The sequence below is a fragment of the Cygnus olor genome, chromosome 5, assembly GCF_009769625.2.
Source record: "Cygnus olor isolate bCygOlo1 chromosome 5, bCygOlo1.pri.v2, whole genome shotgun sequence".
Classification (NCBI taxonomy): domain Eukaryota; kingdom Metazoa; phylum Chordata; class Aves; order Anseriformes; family Anatidae; genus Cygnus; species Cygnus olor.
In genome coordinates, this window is record NC_049173.1 from 28,903,706 (window position 1) to 28,931,475 (window position 27,770).

At 38.3% G+C, this 27,770-nt stretch overlaps 1 protein-coding gene across 1 annotated transcript in view; it reads left to right on the plus strand.

Annotated features, from left to right (window-relative positions):
* Positions 1-27,770, plus strand: part of KCNQ1 (potassium voltage-gated channel subfamily Q member 1) — a 344,271-nt gene that overhangs the window by 107,103 nt on the left and 209,398 nt on the right. The window contains 1 exon segment of the mRNA XM_040557701.1: positions 1,009-1,129. Within this exon segment, the coding sequence (XP_040413635.1) occupies positions 1,009-1,129 (121 nt within the window).

The window sequence follows — 27,770 nt, forward strand, 5'->3', positions numbered from 1 at the left end:
GCTCCCAGAGAGCTAGTGGGTTGAGGTACAATCTTGATTTCTTGTTACATGTGAGGAGAACTTACTGGAGTGAAATGGTTGTGTGTTAGAGAATTTCTACAAAATTTTGCTTACTGTTGTTTTTATTCTCTCTGCATGTTTTTATAGTCAAGTATAAATACAACAGTGGTTTTATATATACAGAAATTTTGTGGCTTCTCTGACTAGTGTTGGGACCACACTCAAAAGAGCACTTAGCGTTCTTAATGTTAGTCTGGCAGAATTTAGGAGCCTGAAATTAAAAATGAAATCTGTACCACTCTGCCTAATTTCTTGGATGCATGAAAGTGTTGGTGTAAAAGTAACTAAAAACTTCCAATTTCTGACATTTTGCAAAATAGTCCTCCCATTTAGGACATCCTCCTGGGTGAACTGGACATCTCAACACCTAGTTCGTATCTGGGTTGACAGCTGAGGCATCCCTGTGCTGAATAGTGAGAGGGATTGGGAACCTGTAGACATCTCACCATGAAAATGCCTAGGCTCCTTGGGGGATCTAGGCCTATTTTCTTGATCCTAGTCACAGTAATTACAGCCCAGAAGCCGATTATATAAACTAAAACATGAAATAGAGATGACATAAAAAGAAACTGATCTTGTCATCGAAGCGCTCACACACTGCTGCTGTAGGACATATACATGGCTGTTTTTACAAAAGTTACTGTACAATAACTTTTATAAGGCATGGAGTTGCCTGTGATATAGATACTCTGAATTCTAGTCTATGAGGAGTATGCACAACAAAAAAGGGAAAAAAAAATCTTTAAGTCCTAAGAAGCTGAAATGCTTCAAGAAGAATTAGTTCTACTTTTCATGAGCTCTGAGCTATATGCCCATTTTTTGTAGTAACTTCTGTTTTCAATATTCTGCTAAAACATACAATATTTCAGAGATCCAAACAAGCAGTAGATCCTCCTTGAAAAAGCCAAATGTTATTGCTTTAACTGTTATCTGCATATTTCCTCACAGTGAAAAAAAGCCCGACGTTTTTAGATGTGAACACAGGACCCTTCATCAGGACCAACAGCTTTGCCGATGAGCTTGACCTGGAGGGTGAAACTCTGTTGACCCCAATAACTCACATCTCACAGTAAGTCAAGGCTATTGAATTGTGCATTAGTTGACTTAGACAAGAGCGGCCAATCCAGGTGGGAGGAGCTGAAATATGGAGCTGATAGGGCTATCTCAGATATTTGTGTCAAACTCTTTTACCTTGAAGTTGGTGTATACTGTTCTGAGTGCCAGTAAATCTTTGTGTTGACCTAAAGAAAAAGTTCACTTGGCTGTGACATACAGCTTTAGTTTTGAGCTAATGTCTGTGGGCAGCTGGTGGTTGATAGCCTCAGGATTTTCACATGGAGACAACGTGTGGGAGTACTTGCCTGTTGAGAATTATATTAATCCCTCCACCATTTTCCAGAGGAATAACTGTAAAGTGCAAATTTTGAAATACTTCTTACATGAAACACCAGCCTTTCAATTTCAGCAGCACCTTCTCAAACAGTCATATGATGATCTGCACTGGAAGGAAAGATCTGTTTTGGTCTTTATTACTGCTTTGTTGTATATAAAAAAAAAAAAAAAAGATCTGAAATAGGCCTGTTTTTATTTTGTGAGTTTTTTTCATTTTACATTTTCCACATATCTTTTATGTTAAAATGTTATCTTCGTGTTTTGAGATTATTCTCAAATCCTTAGGAGAATGAAGTTGTAGTTGCACTATAGCTTCAGAAGGAAAAGTGGCTTGAGAATTGCAAAAGATATTATTTGAATGCCTTAAAAATGTCTATCACTAGTTAATTTGAACTCCTGACAAATTCCTATTATTTGCCATAGCAAGTGCATGGCAGTGTATGAAAGATTAAGCTCATTCACCCCTCTAGCAGAGGCATGAGAGTGTTTCTTCCCCTTCTATTCCTAGAAATCCTCGGATTTCTGCAGTGAAACCACAGATGAAAATTCTTGGCATACTTAATTTTCTGAGGTACAAAACATCCAGAAATGCCTGCTGCCAATTTTCAGGCCTTCTTTCCATGCGATATAAATAGCAGAGAAGCACAAACATATTTTTTATAGCCCATATAGAAAGTTTTGTGTTTTTTTAATTTAAAAAAGTAAGATGTGGGGAACCTTCCCTGCCCCCAAACAAAAGGACGCGTGTTTTCAGTTGGATCACCTACATGTACATACATTTGTAAGGAGAGATTTTAGGAGACTCTTATTCTGGAAGATTTCTTAGTGGTACAAGTAGGAGCAGGAAGTCATAAATTTCCTCAAGCCTTAGACAAGAACAACGGAGCAGCAAAACCAGATCTAGAAGTTTCTTTGCACAGCTTTTTTTAAATTTCAATTCACTGCAGTATTGCAGGCTTTCTTTAAGAAAAATAAGCCTTGGTGCTAGGAGTTCACATTATCCTTTTTGGATTTGAGGAGCATTCAGTTATTTCTCATTGTCACCTTCATTGATACATTTCATAAAGTAAGGTGCTCCATTATTTTTAAGTCAGATTTTGTAACATTTGAGGTTTTTGAAAGTATGGGCATTTGTGGGAAACCCTAGGATATATAGATATTGTGTATCAACTGAAAAAATCTTACCAAACTAGCTCCCTAGTCTTTTAGTAACATGCATATTTCTCTTTTACTACTTCAGTTTTTTGGTTATAACTTTTGTTCACATTCCTAGATTGCTCTAGGTAATGAGTGATGGGATGGTACAAAACATATCCCCGTCTTTGCTTTGAATCAAGTCTATATTGGGAAGAAGAAAGTGCAGACTTTTATTTTGTAAGACTTTTGGTTTTAGATTCATAACTGGATAAAATATTAATTGAAATGTGTTCCTTTGAAGCATGGGTGCCCAAACATTGTAAAGCCTGAGGACTGTTAACATGGAAGCACGTGTACCTTGTATGCAGTTGATTAAATGCCTGAAACAATGCCAGATAATTCTATAGTTATGAGGGTTTGGTAAAAAGTTAATGAAAACCCTTTGTTTTGCAGTGTCAGTTGTGTATTTGGCATTCAGCTAACAGACCTTCCCCAAAATTTTGGAATTCAAAAGATTGTAATGTTAGTTTCACTATTGAGTTGCGTAGCCTGCCTACATTTGGGGTGGCTGTAAAGCAAGCTGCTGTGCAGCATTTCACTAGGCACACGTGCTGCTGGTTGATGAAGACCCATCAATTTCCATGAATTATTTGAACAAAGGCTTATTTTTCATACTTAATTTCAAAGTCCTAGGGAACGCATTTATAAGCTGGTTATATATGTATTAGTAGGACCTGAATGTCTGCCATGTGGGCATAGAAATAAATATCAAATTTAGAACTGAGCAATAGATACATCTGTGCGCAAACCCCTTTACTAACCATTTCTATTACACAGAATATTAGTCAGTTCAGTTCCACGTCAGTGTGCGTATTTAATTCAGGCATGGAAGTTATGCTATGCATGAGAGAACCCAGGATGAATTATTTTGTTCTGATGTCCCCAGTAGTGAAGCATTATATTTCCTTAAAGCTATCACATGTACAGTATGATTGCTCCAGATTAGTTGATAAGGAAATAACCATTATGCAAGTATTCCCAGGTACTTAACAAAAATACAGCAGCAGCTATGAAAACAAATTAGTAGCGAAAAGTCAAATTGAGTGCAAATAGCTCTAGTTTCAGGTCTTAAAAGCAATCCATGTTCTATCAAAGGAACATAAGCATGAAGACTGTTTCAGGAGGTGAGGCATCCTATAAAGCTCTTCAGCTAAGGATTCTTGGATTTGGTATTAGTAAAACTATTTCCTGGTCAATTATATATTTATTGCAACATACAAATTAGCTTATCCATAAACCATGGAAAGGTAACTCCAGAATAAACATGTATTTTTTGAATTCATAAATACACAAGTATTACGCAGTTATTTGGTGACGCAACTGGAAAGTGACTTGTGGTTGACAGTGTGAAGAATATTTCCTTTTAAGAGGTAATGTAAATCTTCCAGCAAAAGTGTGGGGGGGTACTTTCTGTATTACTGACAGGCAAGCACTTGGCGTCATTGTGGCTTAGAAACGTGTGGCTTAAAAAAGTTTGTTCCTCACTTGTATTGGGTCATAGAAAGAAAATGCCATCTTTCAGCCATTATGACAAAGGGATTTTAGGCTGCTAGGCCTAAGTTCACATTAAATTGAATTTCAGTGTACTGCTTGCTTATGCAAAAAATATTCCTTATTTGTATTTTTATATGTAGGTGCATATTCCCATTGGATTTAATGGAACAATTCTTATGCCTAGTAATAATAATGCATGGTTATGGTGGTTTTTTTTTTTTTTTTTTTTTTTTTTTCCAGGATGTACTCCTTGCTGTATTTTAAACGTGTTTCTGAAATAAATAATGTAGCAATTATAGCCCTATTTGTGTGGAATTAGAAAGGGGAAATCTTTCATGTGGAAAGATTGCTGTAGCAGTTAATCATGTCACTACTACTTTGAGGAAGCAAAAAATACAGAAGCACTTTGAGACCTGATTTTCAAGCAGGAAATTGATTAGCATATAGAAAAAGAAATTTGCAGCAGGTGCATGCGGAAATACAGAATAGAATAGTAGAGGATAGAAGAGTTAATTGCACTTAGCCTCATACATGAGGATTTTTATAAACTTAACATGCAGATTCAGGTGGTGCAATCTAATTAACTGTCAGATCTCACCTACAAAATGAACTGTAACAGTTTGAAAAATGCCGTAAACAGTGTATTGTTTAAGACTTGTCTCTTCACTGATATGTTTAATTGTCTTTGTGGTCTCCTCCATTGTAAAAGTGACACATAAAACTAGATTGTAGCAATACCACACCTCTTCTTTGGACTTCTAACTGCCTGCTTTCTCTCTAATCAGTGTGATCCTCTATTGTCATCTGTTCCCTGTCTCACTTCGTTGAGTCTTTTATTCTATTTACATTTCAAAGCAGTGGAAAATCAATGCTACTAGTAGTTAAGCCTCAGTTACCACAAGGTTGTTTCCATGTCTGTGTTCATATAACCGTTTAATTTTCAGAACCTTTTTTAATTTTACATTTGGCATTAGCTGAAGATAGTCGAAAGAAATAAGTCCAACTTCTGAACATGCAAATGGGAAGGAATAGGAGTAAAAAACGGATTGAATTGAGCCGAAAAGGGAACAGAAGACAAGAATGAAAACTCTCAATCCAATGTATCTTTATATAATTATTTCTTACCTACTTAAAGATGGTCTCTTACCTATTTGAAGAGCTCTCTATTCTCCATGAACCTTACAGAGATACTGCTGAATCAAAAATAAATTCAAGTCTGTTATTCGTTTCCATAGTTTTCCATTGTTAAGATACAATAGCTCAGTAGCTTGTTTAATCAGTTCTGGTATATAAATGTTTAGTATTTCATTCTGCTTCCTAATAAGTAATTTTTTTTTTTAGGGAAATACTATCTTTAGAATCACAGAATCATCTAGGTTGGAAAAGACCTTTTGAGATCACCAAGTCCAACCAAGGACTCCTGGTAGAGTCATTTAGGCGTTGAGTTAGAAGTAAATGACGTTTGCCAATAGTGGAACAACTCTTCTTTGTTAAACAGCACAATAGATGCAATAGTTAAGCAAACAAATCTAGTGCTTTTTAATCAGTTTTAGATCAAGAGGAAATGGTTACAGATGGATCTTCCAGAATGATTGAAATGAATGCTTTTGAACACTTTGAAAAGTAATAGAAATGATCAAAATAAAGCGTGCTGATAAACACTGAGTGCAGTGTCCATGGTGCTGTACTTACCACTGGCTTTTCATTGAAATAATGTTTTCTTTCTTGTTTCTTTAAGATTTTTATTATTCTGCCATGTTTTAATTAACAACATGTAATCGGTTGGCATGAGGTAGAACCACGTTGTCTGGAACAAACAGCGCTGAATGTGTTTTATAACTGTCTCTTTTCTGTTAGATTATCAGTAAGTGGAAGCCTATTTGCCTTGATTTGATAGCTCATATTGTAAAAGATTCCTGCTTTTATCTTCCCCTCCTATGCCAAAATAACCCTGTGAAGTCTGAGCAAATGTTTCTTTTTCACTCCAAGTGGTCAGATCCAATGACTGACTTCTACTGTCACAAGAATTCTGTTTGAAATGCTGCTAACAATGTTTAAACCATGATTTGCATGGGGTCCATTTTATAATTAATGACAGAACATGTTAAGAGCATAGCATTGATAGCAACTGTTTGTAAAAATATTCTTGAGCTAAGACCAGAACTTAAAGATCAAACTTCATTGGTTACTGTTCTTTACATTATTCCATTCATTTACTTTGCTTGCAAAAGGAAAACCTTCAGTGCTTGCTGTATGTTGGGCAGCATTCCTTTTTTATTTGGCATATCTTACTATGTTGTCAAACTCTGTTGTCAATGCTCTTGATTTAATATTTTTCTAAAAAGAGGGAGGACTCTTTCCCAGAGTTATTCCCTCTCATATGGAAAAGCATCATTATATCCTGTGCTTTGGTGATAAATTAACCATAAACTTAGCCATAGAAATCAAGCCTGGAACTCTGTATGTATTGATAATCAGATCTTTCTCATCTGTTCAGCTGCTTTGAGCCACTTGAAGATGTGAAGTGTCCCCAAAGCTGCTTTCACAAGCAATCAAGAATGTCCTTTTCTTGGAAGGAAATCCCATAACGGTGGTAAACGAGACATTGTGATGATTTCAGCAGCATCATCCTTTTTTTTTTTTTTTTTTTTTTAACTGTGGGTCCTATGAGCAAACTTGTCTCTTACAGCAGATGGTTATTCTAGGCCAGTTGTGCTCTTCATACTCTGTAAGAATTTGATTTCTGGCTTATGAATATTGCTGTCATCCAGAAGCACTGCCCAAAGAGCTATGACATTCCCATTGTAGCAATGAGCTAATAGTATTGGGATCTTGCATTTTCTTGTGTGGCTGCCTTGATTCACAATTGTTATAAACTTGCGCATCTTGCACTTGAAAAGTGCTGTAGCTACTGTTCTAAGACAAGTGTGCTACTCTGTTTCCATGTGCTACTGCATCTGTCCTTATGTGTGTTTTTAATCTCTTGTCCTATGCCTAGACTGGAAGCTCTTTGGGCTGGGGACTGGGGTGTGTGTGTTCGATACCTGATAGGTGGGATCGCAGCACACGACCAGAGCCGTGTGCCCTAATGCCATCTGAAGTCTGCTGCAAAGTTGGCTCATCTTGGCAAATCGCGTCTTCCGTGATACAGGCAGGTAATCATAATCTTCGTTTTTACAGATGCATTACCTGAGATACGCTGAAGCTAAGACTTGGGCAAAGCTTCATGGTGTCTTATTTCACCCTCAGCACCATAGGATCTGAGCAGCTTCCGACAGTGCAATAAGTAATGTGGCTAACATCTGTCCCATGTGGTTACTCATTTCTTTTATCTTTAGGGAGAAGGTCTTGTGTACTGTGGTGGGTGGTTGCTTTTTTCATAGATTAGATAGAATGTGTTGTTTACATCTATAGATCTGAGGACCAGAGGGGATAATTAGATCATTTCCTTTGATCTTGTAAAAGACAGGCTGTAGTGCTCCATCAAGCTGAACTCAGCATTGCTGTGATGTGTTTTTAATATTAGCAAAAACACAATTAAAAGAATTGGATTTCATAAGCTTAGAGAGTGAACAGGTGAAAAATTCAGACAGGAACACAGAGTTTGATATTTCATCCCTGTTCTTATATCTATTTACTTATTGGAGAGGGAAGGGCCATCATATACTGGGGCTGTTATTTACCAGAATATAGTATTGGACAAATATGTTTGGTGTTAAAGGTTACAAGTGTTTATGAAATAATATTCTCAAGATCTTTTCTCCCTTACTACAAATCGTCTCTGACAAATTCCAGTACAGTGTAAAATTGCTATTTGGCTATTTTATGTTTCTGACACAGCATAAAAGTAATGTGTTGACTTTTCCTAGTGTACAAACCATCTAGGCAGAAGCTAAGATAGCTTAGATATTTCTTTTGTGTTGCAGATGAATGTTGCATTCCTTGGTCTCCAAGTGCTGGTTTACATCTTGATTGATGTTAAGTAATTAAACCAGACTCCAGCTGCTTAGTGATTCAAAAGTACAGGGCTCCTATGCTGTAAAAACAACAAGCAACTCCCCACTTACTAACTTTTATCATTGTTTACTTTGGGCACCATACAGAATAAGAAGTGCAAAAATTGTGTGGGGGGGAGGGGGGATGATGGTGGGGACACAACACAATAAAAACGTCCCACTTTTATCTAGCATTTTACAAAGTTAAATTTATGATCCTCTTAAGTTAACTGCAGAATTACAATTAAAAGCATAAACGTTTTGTTTCTATTACAAGGATGGATGATAGCTCTGCTTTTTCTTTAGATTTGAGGGATAAAAATTTGAGTAGTTTGTTATTATATCCTTTGAGGCGGAGGGGGACACAACAACCCAAAACACCAAAACCCAGCACTTTCAGTGTTAAATAATGATTCCCCAAAAATGGGGTAGAAATTTTTGTTTAATGGTTTTACTGATTGCATGGTGAATATAATAGTTTTCTCATGGTGTGCTAACAAGCTGCTACTCGTGAAGTTGTAGAATTTAGTACATTAAATAGCAGTCCCATTAGCATATTTTACCTGTGCCCAGCATTATGCCCACACATGTTGCGTGTACTTTGCTAAATCAATGTAGCCAACGTACCTGGATTTGGCATCACAGGTCTCCAGCAAGGATCTCTGATACCACTACAAGGTCGTAGGAATACCTGTCAATATCGGTTGGCACATACTGATATTGACTTAGTAGACCCCTAAGATGTTATTCCACATACAGGTACATACTATTAAATGAGTGTTTTTAGCAAAATATTATAATATTGGCCAATATGTTAACATTTGTAAATATTTCTTTTCAGTAGTGAAATGGTGCCTATGGATGAGAGTGTAATTACAGATACCTGTTTCTCTGTTTGGGGCAGACATAGCTGAAAACCAACAAAGCATAACAAGCAAATAGTTTATCTAATGTATTTTTGACCTAATTATCTCATTCCAGGCTGAACTATCAAATCCAGGCATGAAACAGTATGGTATTAAAAGCCAGTAGCACGTGTGACCCAAGGGACCCTTATGTTTTAATACTTGGATAACATTTCATTTATAATAAGGTCTTGTGAGAACATCTTTCGTAGCAAAGTGAATTACTTAGGAGAAAATGGAAATCAACAGCTGGTTTAAATACTGCTGAGTAGTGCAATAGGAGAAATGGTAGTGCACTGCTAAAGGAAAACACCTTTTGGTAACAGTATTGATGTACAAGGAAACAATTTCAAAAGCTGAAAATGAGATGGTGTACCTGTTTGTAATACTGTAATTGTTCAGGAAATTGCATGCTGTAGGTTCTGTGGGCAAAAGTGGTCTGAAAATTGCTCAAGCATATTATGAATACAAGTTAATTTTTCCTATGAACTTCATTCCACAGTTTTTTTTTCACAAGTAAATGCTGCTCCCAGGAGGACCAGGACCTGATTCAGAATTAATTTAGTATTCTCCTTATGCTGTACTTATCTGGAAATCCTTTTACAGCACTGACACACATTACAGGGTTTCTTCTGCAACTGTTGTTTCTGATGGCTAGCGATGAGGTTTTTTCCTAAGCTAAAGATGTGGTCAGGTAGAGCTGTGCTGTAGCTCTGCCCGTGAGCATGGACACACGGGGTATGTGCCATGCAGAGCCCCCAGCTGTGGCTGCTTGCCCTGGATCGAGAGACCAGGAGGTGAGGTAGCTGTTGATCGCAACGTACTTTCTTCATGCGACTACAAAGACTGAAACTGTGTTTTTGCTCAGGGATTTTGTCATTCCTATATGTAGAACTGCTTTGTTTTAATCATCACAGGAAATTAAAGTAGGAAAAGCTGAAGCATTTTCTTTGTGCTGCAGACGAAATACCTTAAATACCTTACAGTAGCTGTCAGCTTGTTAGAAAGCTACAGCTAAGCACCTGACCTTTTGCTTATGGCTGTGTTTTGGTCTGTGTTTTCCTTAGGTTCTTGTACCGTGCCCATTTCTGTGGTTACTGAGCGCCTCTTGGGATAAAAGTAAATACAGATGCTAGTCATTGCTGGGTCTGGTTACTCCTCTACTTCTTTTGCAAGGAGAAGTAACGTTTATCATTTGTTTTTCTATAGGTAAAATGCATAAATACAACGCCTAAATGACAGCAGAGCATGAAGTGGTAACTGCTGTCAGTCTGGTTTCATGTTCTTTTGGGCTGGAGCCTGCCCCGCAACAAAGTCCCATCTCCTGTGCCACCAAATGTCACCAATACAGAAATGTCACTGTTCCTAAAAAGGGGAGTTACTGCGAGTGGTGGAGGCCCAGGGACTTGGTCTTTTAGGAATCTTGAGCCCACATGAATTATATTCAGTGTGATGCTATGTCCTGCAGAGAGCCGATGAAGTGAGCAGAGTGCAGCAGAAACGTAACAGTCTGTATGTAATTCTTAATTCAAAAGGCTGACAGGCTGCATTTTGTAGATGCAGCATTGTTGGTTGGGATTTTTTTGTTTGAGGGATGACACTTTCAGGCAGGCTAGATCCATAATAAAGGCTGTGTATGAATGGAAAATACCAGAAGATGCCAAAAATGATTTAGATCCCTACAAAAATTCACTTTGCATGCAGAAATACAAGGGGAGGTGAACTAAGAGGTGTATCAGATGAGACGCTGCATTTGGAAATCACTTTTGTCTACATCTAACAGTAAGTTTACCACTTTGACAAGACCTTTAAGATATTAGGAGTAAAATTCACTTGAATTATCCTCATGAACTTTTTTAATGTAGTGCAGCTGTTACTCTGGGAAACATTTGAACCCTTGTAGAGTTCTTTTTTTCCTTTTTAGAATTACAAAAACAATTTAGACCCTGGCCAGAATTTGGTGTGATTTTGTCTATGACCTTCTCTCAGTTCTTTTAAAAATGTAACCCCCATATATTTTAGATGTGAATTTTTAATGAAAGCATAAAAAATTGTGAACAAACAAATCTTTTGTTTAGATGGGTTTTATTTTTTGTAGAAAAAAAGTCTAGCGTTTAAAAATGAGTAAATCATTTTTATTCAATAAGAGAACTCAAGCATTTATTACTATTGTGTACAGAAGAGTATTAACTGAGTTCCTGGCAAGCAGTTTATACTTGTTTTTGCCATACAGGCTTTCTTCATACAGGTTAGCCTCTGCTTAATGACTACTGAGCCCTGTCTTCTTTAAAAAACAAACAAAAAAACATTCTGCAGTAAGTGGGATCCAGAAGCGCTCATAGAGAGCATAACTTTTTTCCAGTTGTCTGTTTTGTGCTGCAGTGGACTTCACTGCCATTAGTCAGCAGTGAATGGTTTTGAAACTCCTGACAATCCATTGTTTTAAAGTTGATTTTAACACAAAATGGAAACTTGTTTCGGGCTGTCCCACAGATGGTGGGACACAGGGGACATCACCAGAATGGTGTGGAATGTCAATTTTCCTTTTGTTTAGCAACGTGAGCTGTCAACAGTGCTTAGCAGACCAGAGATGGGTTTGAAAAACCAAAGAAACAAGCTTTGTATGAAACATTAGAAATTCACCTAGATCTGTAAGCCAGGGGTCAAATTCCCTCCATTGTTGAACGTGGAGTGTTCAGGAGCTTTGTGTTGAGAGGTTGCAGAGGTGAAATGCATCTTTTTCTTCTCCACTTTTACCTGAAGTCCAGAAAGCTAAACTGCCATGTGTATGTAGGGGAGGTTTTGTTTTTGTGTTTTCTCGTGTTGGTTTCCAGAAACCCCAGGCTGGATTTAGAGCCCTGCTGTGGTTGGCAGTACACATACAAATAGCAAAAATGAGTCCTGTCTGAAGATTTTATGCTGTTATCTGCTCGTTTTCAGGAGGAACAGATAGACTATAGGCTGAGGCAGAAATCTCTGAAAGCACTACTCTGTCTTAGCAAAGTAGTGGAAATTTTGGCAAACTAGTCTTATGGCCTGTTCTTCTGTACTCACCTGTTTTTTGAAAAGCATCATGCTCTCTGACACTGAGAAATTCTGGTGCAGCAGCATATAAGTTAATTCCTCTTCTTTCTTCTCTTTCCTCCCCATACTCTTAGCCGTTTTTTGAATTGTGCAACAATTGTTGGTTCTTCTTAGCTACTTGATAGAATAAGTAATGCAGGGCAGTCAGGAGTACGTTGCATAATTAAACAGACATTATAAACGTCATCCATGTGAATAAATACACTGAGAAGTTAAAATGCTATTCATTGTTCCACTTGCTGTGTAATTACTTAACTCAAAATGTTTAGGCTGTGTGAGAAGTTTCTTTATTTGGAAGAAAAGGTAAGGATTTGTGTACGTGTTTTCACCTGGAGGATTTGCACGGTGCTTGGTGATGTATAATGAGGAGATATAACTGGAATGTACCTTACAAGCAATATCTGTGCTTGAGTCCTCAAATGGCTGCTGGGATAATAAGTAATGGAGAGATGCAACCGAATAATATTTGTTCTTCAGTGAATTTAGTAAGTGTTCTCAATCCATCTGCTTTTTGTTTTAGGAACCTAATCTAATCCTGTCTATGTAAAATTTTCAGATACTAATTTGGAATGCCTTCTTATCCACATCCTTTGTCACACTTTAGAATCTTGATCTTTAATATTTTGTTTTAAAAAATGGCTATTTGTAGTTTTCCTCTTTTTAGGCCACCCACATGGGTGCACCTGCAAGGTCTTCAGAGGTACTTCCTTTACTCTGCAGGACGCTGAGGTTTCTGTAAGTGTATGTGCTGTGTCTCATCCATTCATCATTATTACATCTTAATATAGGTCTCAGGTTTGCTAAATTATGTTAAATCACTTCCATATTGAAACACATGAATAATTTTGAATTACCATGTGCTGCAAACAGCAGGATCAGATTATTAGAGCTCTTAATTGTTTGTCTTTTTCTTTGAAAGCTTATGGTGTTTTACTGTAAATTATGAATTGGCAAATAATATATACTATAGGCTTTTCAGCATAACTCTGAATGGCATATTTAAGGCTCTAAGTACCTCTAGGAACCCTTTTTCTGAGAGAAGTACAGTTTAAAGATATGAACTGCTTAAAAAGCAGTTCAATATAAATCATACCTAATGGAGCTGTAGTCATTATAGCTTGCAGATCCTCTGAGAGAAGTATGAATTATTAAAAATATTTGTGTGGCAGGAGTCTGCCATTTCTTAATGACTTTTGTTACACACACAAGGTGTCACTGTGTCAGAAGGAAGTGAAAGGGGAAAAAGAGGAACGGAGGAAAGGATAAAAGCAAGCCAACTGTTCAAACTGAGAACACGCATGTCTAAGTTACGAGTTTTTGAGTTCAGCTTCTCTAATTGAACAGGCCATTTGTGTGGAATACAGAATGTAAAGTATGCAAGGGGAGAGAAATGAGACTGATGGGTGTGGGGAGTTGTACGTGATGGGGAAAGCATTCAAAGTGCATTCAGCAGTATTTATAGATCTGGCACAAAGACTGACAGAGAAAGATAGCGTTTAGGTAGTTGGAAAGTAAAAATGAGGTTGAGAGCTCTACCTTAATTACCTGCTTACCCTTGTCCCATCTGCACTTCCTCTGGGCAGTTCATTGAAAGGCTAGAACATTACGAACGCCTGAACAAGCACCTTTTGGGAGGGTTGGAAAAGAAGGGGAGAGTCTTGGAGGTGCTGTGGTGAAACAGATGGATTGTGGCGGAAGGAGAGAGGAGAAAAGAGTAATTGAAGGATGTAAGCCCCAGTGAGCAGGAAGGATAGTTATATCGACAATGACAGGAGGAGGAAACGGGCTGAGGATAGGAAAGAGAAGGTAGCTGGTCCTGGTGATGCCATTGGACAAATTTGTTCTTGGAATGCAACACCTTTGGTTCTGCTGGCATCGATGTACTTTCAGAGACTCATATTCTTCAAGTTGGCTTTATGGCGTAGTATTTTTCAGAAAATAATTTAGTTGATGCTGCATTCTGGACACCTTGGTAGTCCTATAGGAACTGTGTAGATCTGGATGTGTGTTCAGAAGAAGCAACCTAAAGGAAATAAACTTTGTAATTTTTTCTTCCATGTTCCCATTTTTCCAAGATTTAGTGAACCTGAATTCAGTGTTGATGGCCAAAGGGTAAGCAGACTGGTAGTTTGGTTAATAATTCATATAACAGCACTTTCTGATTTAGCTTTATCGAAGACCTGTAAACAGGAGAAATAGGAAAAAATGAGGCATTTTCTGTGCCTTTAGTGCAACCTGGCTTTTTGAGGTGGAAAGGCTCTCGTCTAGCTTTGTGGCTCACTTTTCTATGACATATGTTCCTCCCTGTCCACAGGGCCTCTCCCTCTTTTATTTCCTTTACACCCCAGTAAAAATAAATAAAAATAAAAAAAAATAAAAAAATAAAGCAAGGGACCCAGTTCTTTCCTCGGTTCTTGATGACAAACATCTAATCTAACTCCGACTGTCTGCCATCTGCCAGCATCATCCCCAGACTCCACTGACATTCACCCACTTGGCTTTAAAATAAATAAATAAATAATCTGTCCATGTTTCCTTGATGGCAGCAATACCCTATCTGGCCTTAGTCCAAAGCCTTGCTTAGCTCTTCACAGGTGCCACATATGGGTTATTGAGGCCTGTATAAACTCCATGTAGCTATCTTTGCCCCTTATGCTGAAGGACAGATTATAACACTTTGTAACATGCTTGAAATAGTCACTAAGTTTCTGACCAAACGAATAGTATGTTAATGTATGTAAATTATACATGGCACCAAATTCTCATTAGTAAAAACATTATAGCCCTTATAAGCTTGCAAACCGGATGTGTTCAGCAAAGATGTTTTTTGAGAAAATAACGTAAAATATAAGCATATGAGCTGTACGTGTGTATGTCCACACTTGCACCTCTGATGTCCTTTATGAATTTTCCCCTTATTGTGTTGCCCACATTGATGGGCTCTGCATTCAGCGTTGCTAGTGAATTACACTGTACATCTTACCTGAAGTTAGCTAACAGTCTTGTTATATGATTTCATATAATTAATTTTATAGCTGGCCTGTAAGGATGAAAAAGGAATTGGATAATGCAAACAGCCTTTGAGGGGGGTTGTTGTTAATAAACCCGTCAGTCATTTAGGATTGCATTACTTTGGAAATATGTTCTGCTATTTTTCAAATTGTTTTCTGTCATTCATGCCCTGCATTTTGTTTTGTGACAGCTTCACGAACTGTAGAGCTCTAGTTTCATACTCGAGAAATTAGTTTCATATTTTTTCACCTTGAGGAAAAAGAGAGAGATGTTGAGAGATCCTCCTGCTAAAGCAAAGGGATTTAGTTTAACACAAGGGGGCAGTGGTGTTATATATGAAGTTATGCCTACCTTTGAGTTACTCGGCCAGGGGTTAGTACTCAACTCGATGACAAAATGAGTGTAGTAGGGTGGCACAAGTGCGTTCTCTTATTTCAGCAGCATTCACTGATGCTCCAAGTAGAAAGGTTGCGAGGATTTTAGGAAGGATTTATTTGTAATTTTGTTTTGAAAAGCAACAAAAATGTCTGTGTGTATGATGACAAACTGTTTTGTTTTTAAAGGGTGAAAAGTGCATATGTGTGTACATTAAAAAAAGAAGTCTGTGTTCCTTTGTGTGTATATAGATGTATATGATGATGTAGATCATGGATACGATAGATGGCTTCAGTACTTTCCATTCTTGCAACCTACAAGCATCTCAGCCAAATGCTAATATCTCCTCAGGGCTTTGGGATGAGAAGAAATCTGAACATAAAATCTCTCTTAAAAACTCTGGATACAAAGGATTTCAGTTGGAAAGTGGACGTGGCTTAAAGAGGGTTGATTCTGTGAGAGGGATCGAGTAGGAGCTCTCTCCATGTTTGTTTTGGATGGGAGGTAGGAGGGCACTCGAGAAGGCTCCTTTCAGACTTGATCTTTCCTCCTTTACATCCCTGCTTGTTGTATTCCTGGAAAGGCCAATAGGTAATGTTCAGTACAACCGGGGAACACTCAGTATGATTTCTGTGCTCAGTTCTCAGTGGGAAGCAGTAAAATACTAAAGGTGGCAGATTAATCAAAGTCTGTTACAGATGTTGGGCTAGTGTTTTACCTGAGTTACAGTCCTCTTGTGGTTTTTGTTCGGAATATCCAACTACTTTCAACAGAAAACTGAATCTTCTGGATTCGCCTTGTAGATAAGGCTGCATATGTACAGAGTCCCAGAACTATAATCTTAAAGTGATTTTAATCCTAATGTGTCATGACACATCGTGAGCAAGTCTTGCAGCATAGCTCTCAAGCACAGTCTTCCAAACAAGTTTTCCAGCATAGGTCTGTGGTGAGAATGGGTCTCTAAGGAGAATGCAGGGAGAAAAAATATGTTAGCAGTTTAGTATGTTATCTAACTCCAAGTTTGCAACCTATTTCCTATTAAGAGAGATCACATATTTAAAAGCTGATAAGCCCAATCTTTAGTTACTTTATGATTCTGCTGCAGAACGAGGCTATCCATAGCATTTTATCACTCTGTCAGAAATCTCTCTGGTTTCTGGAGCTATTAAGAGGAGCCTCTAGGCTGATCAGCTAGATGGGATGAAGCACACTTTAATGGCAGTTGGTAATGTAACCTGGCTCATGTGTATCATGCTCCAGGATGTACTGATCACTGCTGTCGCCAGGACTAGGCAGGTGGTCCCTGTAGATTGTACCACCACCATAACTTCAGCTTTCCATATGAAAACTTCTCTGAGAGACAGCACCTCTTTTTTTCCCCTTTCCCCCGTTTTCATGATAGTTGCATAGCAGGACAGCTGTAAAAGTGGAACTGCTTAACATACATCAGCCATTTTTCCTCTCAGGATACACAAGAAATGTGTTTAAGTTAAGATTTGTAACTGGAAGGTTTTTTCTTTTTAGAATAAATTATTGATAGAAGAAGGGAAAACCCTTGAAAGATGAAAGTGTTACAAATAGTGCTGAAACAACAAAGCCTTTAACAGGGTGTAAGTGACTGAGGCGGGTTATACACCTAAAGTTGCCCTCTCTTAGTGTGTGTCACTTAAGGTCACTATTATAAAGTGTGAGCTTTAACTGAAAAAATATGGTACTTGGGATGCTGTATCTTTAATGGGTTCTTTATTACGCCTGACAGCATTTTCTTATATACATTTTTTTGAGCTGAGTATTAGTTTCATCAGCCAGGGCATAATTTTCTATCAGGAAAGAAAAGCAATTCATATTATTTCTTCTTCATGAGTTCCCTTATTTTAACCTCCTTAGTCAGGTGGGGCTAGCAAGAAAAAAAAATATGCAGAAGTTGCATGCACTATTGCATAAATCAACATCTCTTTTGAAAGGAAGCAAGGCAAGTATGATCCTCTTGCCTGAATGTCACCAGTTGCAAGTCCCTGGATACTTCTTAATATCATTGTTCTGCCTTACCTAAACTTCATAGGAGTTAAAAGTCTAAATGATGCTCAGTTTCATGAAATACACAATTTTGGAGGAGAAGAGGAAGAGGTAAAGTCCTGTGGTTGGTTCCTCTACCGAAGTGAAAGCTTTGTCTGCATACAGCCTTACTGTTAGACAAGACACAATCCATACAGGGAGCCACAAGAAAACAACTTTTGTGAATTCCCCTGTGTTTTGAACTGTTTCTTCTACTAGAGAGAGGATGAAATGATATCTAAACTTGAAAGTTGGAAAATGCCTGTAATTTAACAAAGTGAAGCCCTCCAGTATACGTGTGCACTGCACAAGCAATGAAATTGTTAGGGAAGATTACAATGAAAGGCTGTTTTCTCAACTATATTCACTTAAGAACAGTAGTTATTTTTACTGTAAGCCAGTACCTTTGCAGCTGTTAAATAGTTGACATCTGGTGACAACCCATGCCCTCTCCATCCCCTACCCAGAACAGGAAAGATGCTCTTTCCTGTCCTGTGAAATCAGCAAAACCACAATGTGACCTAAAGTGAGTTTGACCTAGATGCTGAGACTGATTCGCCAGTGTTTCAAAGAGTACTTTGAGACTGGCTTGAAGAGATTGGAAGCTTATCCTGAAATTTACCATGGGTGGTTTATGTTTTTCCATTCTTCACAATTAGTTTCAGACTGATTTCATATGATGTTTCTCTGAATGTTTTTTATTCAGGGAATGAACATTTTATCTGTTCTCAAAGCCTAGCTAGTGAGATTACACTAACTTTGAACTAGGTATTTCCACTTGCAGCATCTTTCTGCTCCCAATGTGAAATTGCGTATAGTATATTCCAGGTCGTGGAGGAAAAAGTAAATGTAACAGCACTATCTGGGGGAGATGAGGAGGAAAATACCATGGCAGTTCTTTGGCAGCGTAAGGCTCAGAGTACCAATCAAAGCAATTCCTTTGGCCAACAGCAGAGTGTTTTACTTATCTCCACGAAAGGACAAAGCAAGTGAGGTGTTGTCCTTATTCTCTGATTGGGCTAGAAGAATTTTATTTTCCTTGAAATTACATCTTATAAGAATTGTGTAGGAGTCCATAGCTGATTTTTCTGTAATACTTGTTGCCCTCCCTGTTGCATCTTAACCCTGTTTTTAATGCATTTCTGAGAGGGAAGGCGCTGCTGCATTATGGGAAGGGAGGTAAGCTACAGATATTTTGGGGATACTTTTAAATAACCAATACTAAAAGATGAACCCCAAACTTACAGCTTTTAGATTGAAGGTAAAATCTGAAGACAGAGTTCTGCTTGTTATGAAGACATTGTATACTTTCAGGTTTGAAATGGAGGAAGGAATTGTTGCCTTGCTCTTTTATGTAAAAATTGAAAGAGCTTTTGCATCTGATTTGGGATCTTTCCATTTTCTTAGTTTTTACTGTCTCTGGACAAAGATGTTTAAATACAGAAGTAAGTCATTAAAAGTCTTGCTTAAAAATGAAAACCAAATGGAAGCCATATATTTTCTTTATAGTTTTATTAATGACTGTTTTGTTAATGAAGTGTCCAATGAAATATCTTAAAAATAAGCATATAGAAAAACATAAAAGGAGAAAAAGAAGCACATGACATGAAAAGTTGCTATTCTTGTATCAGATATTATGATCCACTTTACACTGAAAACAAATGGTACAGGTTGTCAGTCAGTGTGATAGAAGTGCAATGTATAGGGCAATTTAGTTTCATTCCATTATGTGCTGTGACACCTTAGTTCAAAAAACTACACAATCACATTCCTAATTTTAAAATCAGAATCAGACTAGGATTTTTGTCTTCTGTATAAGTTTCCTAAGGTACAGAGCCCTTATTTGCATACTGAAGGGGTGACTATGTTCTTATGGCTCTTCCTGTAAGATTGTTAAATGACAGATTTTTATCAAACGGAAAAAAAAAATGTTTATCAGCTTGTCATTGGAGTTGCCAAATCTGTGGCCAGATCCCTTCTTTTCATTGGAAAGACAAAGTATATAATTTCATAATCTGTCTTGCGGATTTAAGTGACTAAAAAGAAGAATACCTAAATCATTTCCATCGGATAAAAGTTGTCAATATCTGAGGGATGAAATTCAAAGTGGTAGCATGTATATTTTCGGAAGTTCAGTTTTAACTTTGGGCACAGGCTCATTTATAATCCTCATTGGACAATGCATTTGTTCTCTTCGACAGTTGAATAAGGGGAAAAGACATGTTGAAAAATGTGTTCCTGTCCTCTTTTTCTGTGTGCTTTTCTCTACATCTGTGCTTAGCAGAATCCCTCAGGGTATCCTGGATTGTATTTACCAGGAAGAAAAGAATACCTGACTAGACTAGCATTACTCCTCATGATTAGTGTGTCATCAATTAACTTATATGACTCAAAAGTGAAGCTTGCCAGTCATTTTAAAGCTTTGGATAATGAAACTCAGGAAGTTTGTTCCTACGGCAAGTTTCTTCAAACTTTGTTTAAAATGGTATAAAATAACTTCCTTTAATTGTGGAAATATACTGTTGGCAAAAGGCAAGGGCAAACTATAACTCTTTAAACATTAGAAAACATCAGTCCATCGTGTCTGACAGGTTAGAACTGGTTTCTTGACACATCCAATAGTAGACAAATAGCAACAATATAATAATTAAAGCTTAATCCATGTAGTCATAAGCTATTATAAGTAATTGCGACTATTGCAGCTTATGAGTTTTGCTTTTCTTATCTTTCAGAGTGGGTTTTTTCCTCCTTCAAAAAGGGGAAATGCCTCAGTGCTTTTGAAGGCCTGGTAGGACAGCTTGACAGTTATGTAAGCAGCTGTCTGCAGAAATTCATTAAATGTCTGATTGTGCATGGCCATGTCTGACCCTTGGTGTTCATGCTGAGCTTTGCCTCCTCCCCCCCCCCCCACCTTCTTGTCTCTGGTTGATATTGTGGATATTCATTTACAGGGATGCAGACTTCTCTGGTCCTCCTCAGAGTGAAGTATGCCATGATCCCTTTAACTTAATAGTCAGGAATTCACATTTTCATGTGAAATGCAAAAGGAATTCAGTCTCTAAATGGTGTGACTTTGCAGAAGAATGAATGTAGTGCTGTACCTGTGTTTGGTACTATTCTGTTCAATTGCTTGAGGCTCTTTTATTTTCTTAGATGATGTAAGAGATCCAGAAAGAGGGGGATTTTTAACCTCCAGCTGTACCAGCTTTTATTTGTGAAATTATTTATTTGTGAAATTTATTTGGTGTTTGCTGGCCTGTTATGCACCCCACTGTGACAGCGAGGGAACAACAAGTAATTCTAACATCAAAATCAGGCATAGATTTTTTTGTATTTCAAGGGGTGCTCAACAGCTCATATATTTGGTATTTGTGACCTTACATCCTGTGCTCATTCTGTTCTGTGTTATATCGCTTTATCTATCTACTGTATTCAGATTTTTAATTTTTCAACATCCTAGTTCTATTAAGTTTTCTTTGTTAATGGAATTTCACTGGGACCTTTGAAACAGATCTCACAGCTCATGTATTTCTAAGTGTTACCTGTATGTTGATTTACATGGTTTATAGGCAAAAGAATCCGAAGATCAGTGTGGAACACTTCCTGGCTTCTGTTATGACTGTGGACTCTTTGTTCATAGTGTTTTGTTTTGTTTTTTCCACTGGTTGATGCTGAGAGGTGGCAGTGCTAAATTATGCCAAGGCTGAAGCCATGAGACATAGCAGGACAAACCATAAGAGTTAACCAATGACCATAAAATGTTAGAGCTGCTAAGTGCAGAAAATTTTTTTTCAACAAGGCATGGTGGAACTCAAAGGGGTACCAAAGTTCTAGCAAGTTCTGTCAAAGATGGATCATCACTTACCATGTTGTTCTAAGGTTTCAGGAAGCTGTCAGGCTGTGCTTTTTGCTGCTTTTGCCCTAGTATGTACACTGATATCTTGCTATTACAACAAAATATTATAATACCTTGCATTTTATTAGACAGTAATTCTTGTATTGACCACTCTGTGCTTACCACAGAATGCCAAACTCAATCAGCTGAGTTGGTAATTAAGTCAAAGGAGGAACACACAGCTTTTGAGCAGCTCTCTTCTAAACATGTAGACAGACCCTGATTTAGGTAATTGTTTAAGCAACCACTTTGAGTACTTTCAGAGTCCTAATAGCTTCAATGGAGGTAACATTTTGTTTAACACACAGCATGTGGCTGCATGTGTTGCTGAATCCGATCCAGCTGAGTCCCTGTAAAAGATCAGGGATTAGAATTGAGATTCTCTGATTCTCTTGTTTGGGCTGTGTCTGCCAACTATGAGCCAGGTTGAGTAATCATAGCATTGCCAGCCTCGAAGAGCTCATAAATTGTGAGTTAGGCCGTGCTGAATCACAAGACTTAAAGAAGTATTGGCATCTCTTTTTAACTTTTTGTGTTCTTGAAAGCTATGCTACACATAGTTTCAAGCCCTTTTGTAAAGCTACAAATACATTTAAGGAATTGGAGATGTTCATATAAATTCTTGAATTGCAGTGTTTAAGTAACACAACAAATACCAAGGGACATTTACGATAAAGTGACAGTGGCTGATAGCACTTTGTCTGAGGTAATATGCTCTGAAACTGTTATAGGACAAAATGTGGGAAAGATGTTTGCCCTATTACTGTTGCAACCATTTTTCTCTTTATACTTGTGCTCTACAAAGGGAAATGTACTCTGGCTCCTGGGTTTCTTTTAAACTGGTTTAACCAATTAATTTGTTCTGTGATACTATCCACACCCACAGATACATGTTGTCCAGAGATGACCTACAGTTTGAAGAAATTAAAGAAATATTGACAGTAATTTCACCCAAGAAAGCAAACATACAAGCAGCTAATGTACTGGTTAAGGAACTGCCACAACCACCTTGAAAAATTGGCATCGGTAGAGTATGAACTTGGCATTGTTACTTGTATAGTTTCAATAGGCAGCTAATGCAACTTGGAAATTATTGTACTCTGGGAGTGAAAATTGCCACAGAAGTGTTGCTACTATGATTATATATCTATATCATTTCTGAAACAATCTCCCCAGTTCTCAATAGATATTTCAGGTTTTCCTTGAATATTGTGCTTTCTCTTAACCTGTGTATCACCTTTCTCACTTGCGCACACATACAGCCTATGCTGTTGTTTCTTCTTGTCACCCAGAGGGAGAGAACCAGAGTGCTCACTGGTTTTTGAGAGAAAGCCTAGTTCTGGAAGAAAGGGAGAAGGGAGGGAAGTGGTTCAGTCACCATCCCTGGAGGTCTTTAAAAGACGTTTAGATTTAGAGCTTAGTGATATGGTTTAGTGGAGGAATTGTTAGTGTTAGATCAGAGGTTGGACTCGGTGATCTTGGAGGTCTCTTCCAACCTAGATGATTCTGTGATTGTTCTAGCTTCTTGGAGCATTCTTATCCGTGCACAAAAAAAGACTCAAGGATAGTGAAGAAACTGAGGCATAGGAGAAAATAATAATGAAAAAAATAGAAGAAACCTGTATTATTTTAATGAGTTAAAACAATTTTTACTAGGACTTTGTCTGCTTTGAATGGTACATAACCTTTATGTGAATTTTAAATCCGGAGTATGTGTGTGCTTCACCTATGAGAAATATGTTTAAACCACTAGAGAACTGACAGTGGTTTCTTTACTGCCTGGGATATTTGGGTAAAAGGGTTGCACTTTTGCAATGGAGCAGAAGTCAAGGAAAAAGTCAGCACCGATGCCCTTTGAGCTAGGGGAAGCTGGAGAGCATCTGAGCCCAGCACAGAGCAGACACGTCAGCCTACTGTATGTCCGGAGAGGAAACTTCACCCTGACTGCGCGTGTATGTATAAATGTGTGTGCATATTCATGTGCAAACTCATTAATTCAAGTGAGCACTTCCCTTTTTCTACACCATTTATTCCTCTCTGCTTTTAAGCTGATTTGTGTTCCTTAATTGCTCTTGTACTTTTGGCAGCTGAGGTATCTTTTGTGCAGGGAAACCTGACTCCGTTTTCTATCTAATCTAGGCCTTGTTTTGCAGTTTGCTAATATTGTGAACAGATTCTCTGCAGCCACCCTTTTCCCTCCTCCTCCTCCCCTCAGCATTTTATATCTCTGACGCTTTCTGCCAATATCCATTTTCTTTAATCTAAGAAAATTAGTATACGCGTCCAATGTGGTTATCCTTTCTTTCTACTCAGCTGCCAATACAAGCAATGTAAGACGTGGGTTTTATACTGCTGTCTTAAGTTGTAATTCATTTATTGACAATTTCTGTTTAACATTTACGCCACTACGTGCATTCTCACAATGGGCATGCTGGGAAGCACGACGTGCATATTCCAAAGCAAAAGCTTCAGGGAGTTTGCTCCGAAGGCCCACCGAGCGGGCAGCGCCTTTCCCGCCCAAAAGCCGAGGTTTGCTCTGCATTCCAGTGCTGTGCCGGGGGTTTGTCATCTGAGCGCAGACACATGTTCAGTCTAGCAGCTCCTCTTTCAGCCAGTGTTTGAGCAGCGGTTAAAAGAAGATGCACTCATGTGGAAAATCCTGGCAGCAGGCACCGCGGATTGTGTTACAGCAGCTGTCCTCAATGGGGAAGCTGTGATGTTTACAGTGTGTGTTTTTCCATGGAATTTTGTTTGTCTGCTGTATATATACAACACAGGCTATTCTTCTCTGGGTGATGCATTTTTAGGTACTTTATATACAAAGCATTTTCTGTGGCAATATTTATATATAAGATGTGAATGCAGATGTAAAGCAGACTCTGGTTTGAAAACGTTCACAATTAAAAAGTCTGCTCTGTAGTAATCCAGATTAATCAGCATCTTTGAAACAAACAAAAGGGGGGGGGGGGGGGGGAAGCCATACAGATGTAAAACATGCGATAATGTTTCAGCATACACGTTGAAAAACCTGAGGATGAATGAGAGAGGCGCGTTTTAAAAAGAACCTATTTATAAGCACATAAATGAGAAAATTATTTTTCATAGATGTTATTTGTTTTTCTTTTGTGTGAGTTTAGAGCCTTGAGGTGGTAATGTAATCTCAATTGCAAATGGCTTAACTGTTGATAACAACTTTGGATGTCTTGATATAGGTCAAAAAACCCTCTTTGTGTTATTCTTTCCAACATATCAACGTAATGTGGTATCACTTGTTCATAGCTATTTTTAGGGGAATCATCATTTTAGCACCTAGGCCATAATTGGCATAAGTATGCAATGATGATGTCGTTCCTTCTTCAGCCATATTTCTGTTTATTTTGGGGGGAGAAATCTTTTCCTTGTTTTATTTTTCGCTTACTGACATCACGCCAGTGAAATTCAATGGGCCTTGCATTGTCTTCCAAAGCCCTAATTCAGCAAAATGCTTCAATGTATTTTATTCCAAGTGGATGTTAGGAAGCCCTTGGCTTGGGTAGGATTTAAGCACTAGCTTAAGTGCTTTTTGGAGCATCAAGTGATTTGCAGCTTCTGGATATGCTGTTTTCTGTTTTTGTGGTGGTGTGTTGTTTTTTTGTTTGTTTTTTTCCCTGGACTCATGCCTATAACAAATTGGATGTGAATTAAGTCAAAAGCCAATTCTGCATCTGTGTGACATCCCTGGATCCTTCCAAGATCTGCCTGTCCTAATGGCACCATTGTGTAATGCACAGAGGTGTGAGAAAAGAGAACCGCCAGGCAAGCAGCCCCTAATCCTTTTAGATACTTTGTGAATAGGGAAGAGTAGCATAGTGCATGCACAAAATTGAATGGACATCCAGAACCCTGCATATTCTAGATGAATATACTTTTTCTGATCTCAAGAGATGGCTATCTTATGGATGGGTCACCTGGTGTTTTCCTGTTGTGATAGGATGTAGATGGAGAGTTGAAGTAGTTCAGCTACTCTTTTTGGAAATAGCATGTCCTGGAAACCATACAGAATAAGGTTTTAAGTAGTATTTGGATGAGTGTGTGCAGTATTTAGACATGGGGTTGTCTTTGATTCCCAGGAGTAGTATTTTTGTATAGCCTCCAGAGATGTAAAAAATCATATCCTGAAGCTTGCAGTCTGGCGTAATTAATGAATATATGGGGGGGGGGGGGGATTATTTGAAATAGTGTCCTTTGGCTTTTTAGGAGAAGTCAGTGTTCAGTTCTGGGACTTCCATTCATGTGCTGAGGCATGGCATAGGAACCATCCCTGCGTTACACAGTGAGACGGTCTCTATCTGTAATACCAGGAGCCAGAGATTCTGGCCTTTCCTAGCTTCTGTCTTGTATGTTGGGGAAAAAAGCTCCAGCTTTTAATTGTACTGGATTTGCAGTTGGAAGACTGCAAGTGTCTCGACATCAAACCTTTTTTCATGTCCAAACTGCTATCAAAGACACATGGCAGCAGGAGGCTCTTACTCCAGCGTGGCTGCAACACAGTCCAAACCAGCATGACAAGCGGAAGGCGAGCAGAGCTGCAGTTCAGTCTTCCTTAAGCATCAAAAATATCTTAGTTTTACTAGTACCTCACACAGTCAAGCCGTCATAGCTGGTTTCAGCCAAGTCTTCTTTCTCTTTGATCTCTGTGCTGCCTGCTATTATAAGATACTGAATTATCACCTCCTCCCTCGGGCTGTCTCAGGAGTTTACAGATGCAAACTTTCAAATCAAACAGTTTATGTTCAGCTGGTTTCCCCTTACTCCCTACTGTTGCAAACCAGCCAAAGCAAAGTTCACAGAAGGGAAAAACAGTAGTGCAAAACACTTCATAAATTATCACCCATTTCTTTTTCAAACCCTTTCTGAAGTACAGCTATGTTGTTTACTCTTTTATATGGATCTCTGATGAAAGCAAAGCCGCTTTGTGACTTGCATTTTAGGTAGGGCATTTTCATGTTGGCACTGCTAACAGTGCCGGTTGTTTTTGAAGAATTCATGATAATTAGTTGGTATGGTATTACTTTCTGTTTACATTTTTGTTTGTGTGTGTATGTAGCTCTACCTTGTGCCATCAGCTTTGGCTGAAATGCTAACTCAACAATAGGAACATTGTGTGTGAAATCAGACCTAAATGGAACTGCATATCAACGTTTTCTCCAAATTACTTCCCCTCCCCCCCTTTTTTTTCTTGCTTAACTGGAATTATTAAAGATTTAACCACAGAGGCATCTTTTATGAAGTGCAGATCCACGTTGCTGTCAGTTTTCATTGCATTTCTTGAGCATGCTGTGGCCTTGAAAACAATTTTACTATAAATAGTGCAGTTTGAGAGCTTGGCAACAAAACGTAAGAATCTTTTATTTTTTTTTCAGAGGGAAAAGTTGCCGCCTTTTCCATTTTTGTCTGGGATTTGAAACAGGCAAAAGTAATACCTTGAAAGCTTAACTTCCCAAATGTGTCTTCCATTACCAATGACACTTCTAAACGTTGTTGCTAAACCCTCTAATCTCCAAGGTTGTGTGAGTGTAGGCAAATGTCAGGGAAGCTGCATAATTTGGCAGTGAAGTCATGCCTGATTCATTGACCGTTATTTATTCCACAATTATTTCTGCAGTTCCTAAAGATGACACTCCTGATGTTAAGTGTTAATGGGAAGTTAGTAGTCTTGGACAAGGAACAAGATGAGCAGCACTACATGCTTGAGCAAAATCTGATGGAAGGCTAGTGTATTTCTATTGAGAAGTGCATTAAAACACAGCCCGCCTTTAAAAGATATAAGTAAACTGGCTTAAAGAGCTTTTAAAATACCATGTTTTTACCGATTCATTCTGAAAAATATTGGTGGAAATTACTTTGAATTCCTTTTTGTTTCTTCCCTATTACTGGATATGTTTTTGACTCCCTTTTCTTTGTTTCTTCCTCCTCTCCTCAGCTTTTCCTATTGTGGTTCATGTGTGTGACTTAATTAGAAGGTGCTCAGGAAATTCAGAGTGTGTGGTGCAGGTGGCTGGACGTGCTTCCCTCTCACCTTTCCTATCCCTCAGTAGTGCGATCTGGGTACTCCTGCCCTTAAACTCTTCTGGGCTGGCAGGCAGAATTTGCGAGCAGCGACAACCTGTGTTGTGGCTTGGGGAAGATGTCAAATGGCAGCTGGAGACTGGTTTGGGAACAACTGCATTTATTTTCATTTGTAACATAATCTGTGCCTCCTCCCCCTCTTTTTCTCCCAGTGTTTTGAACAGAGCACTCAGGGGAGGGAGGGAGAAAAGAAAAGGT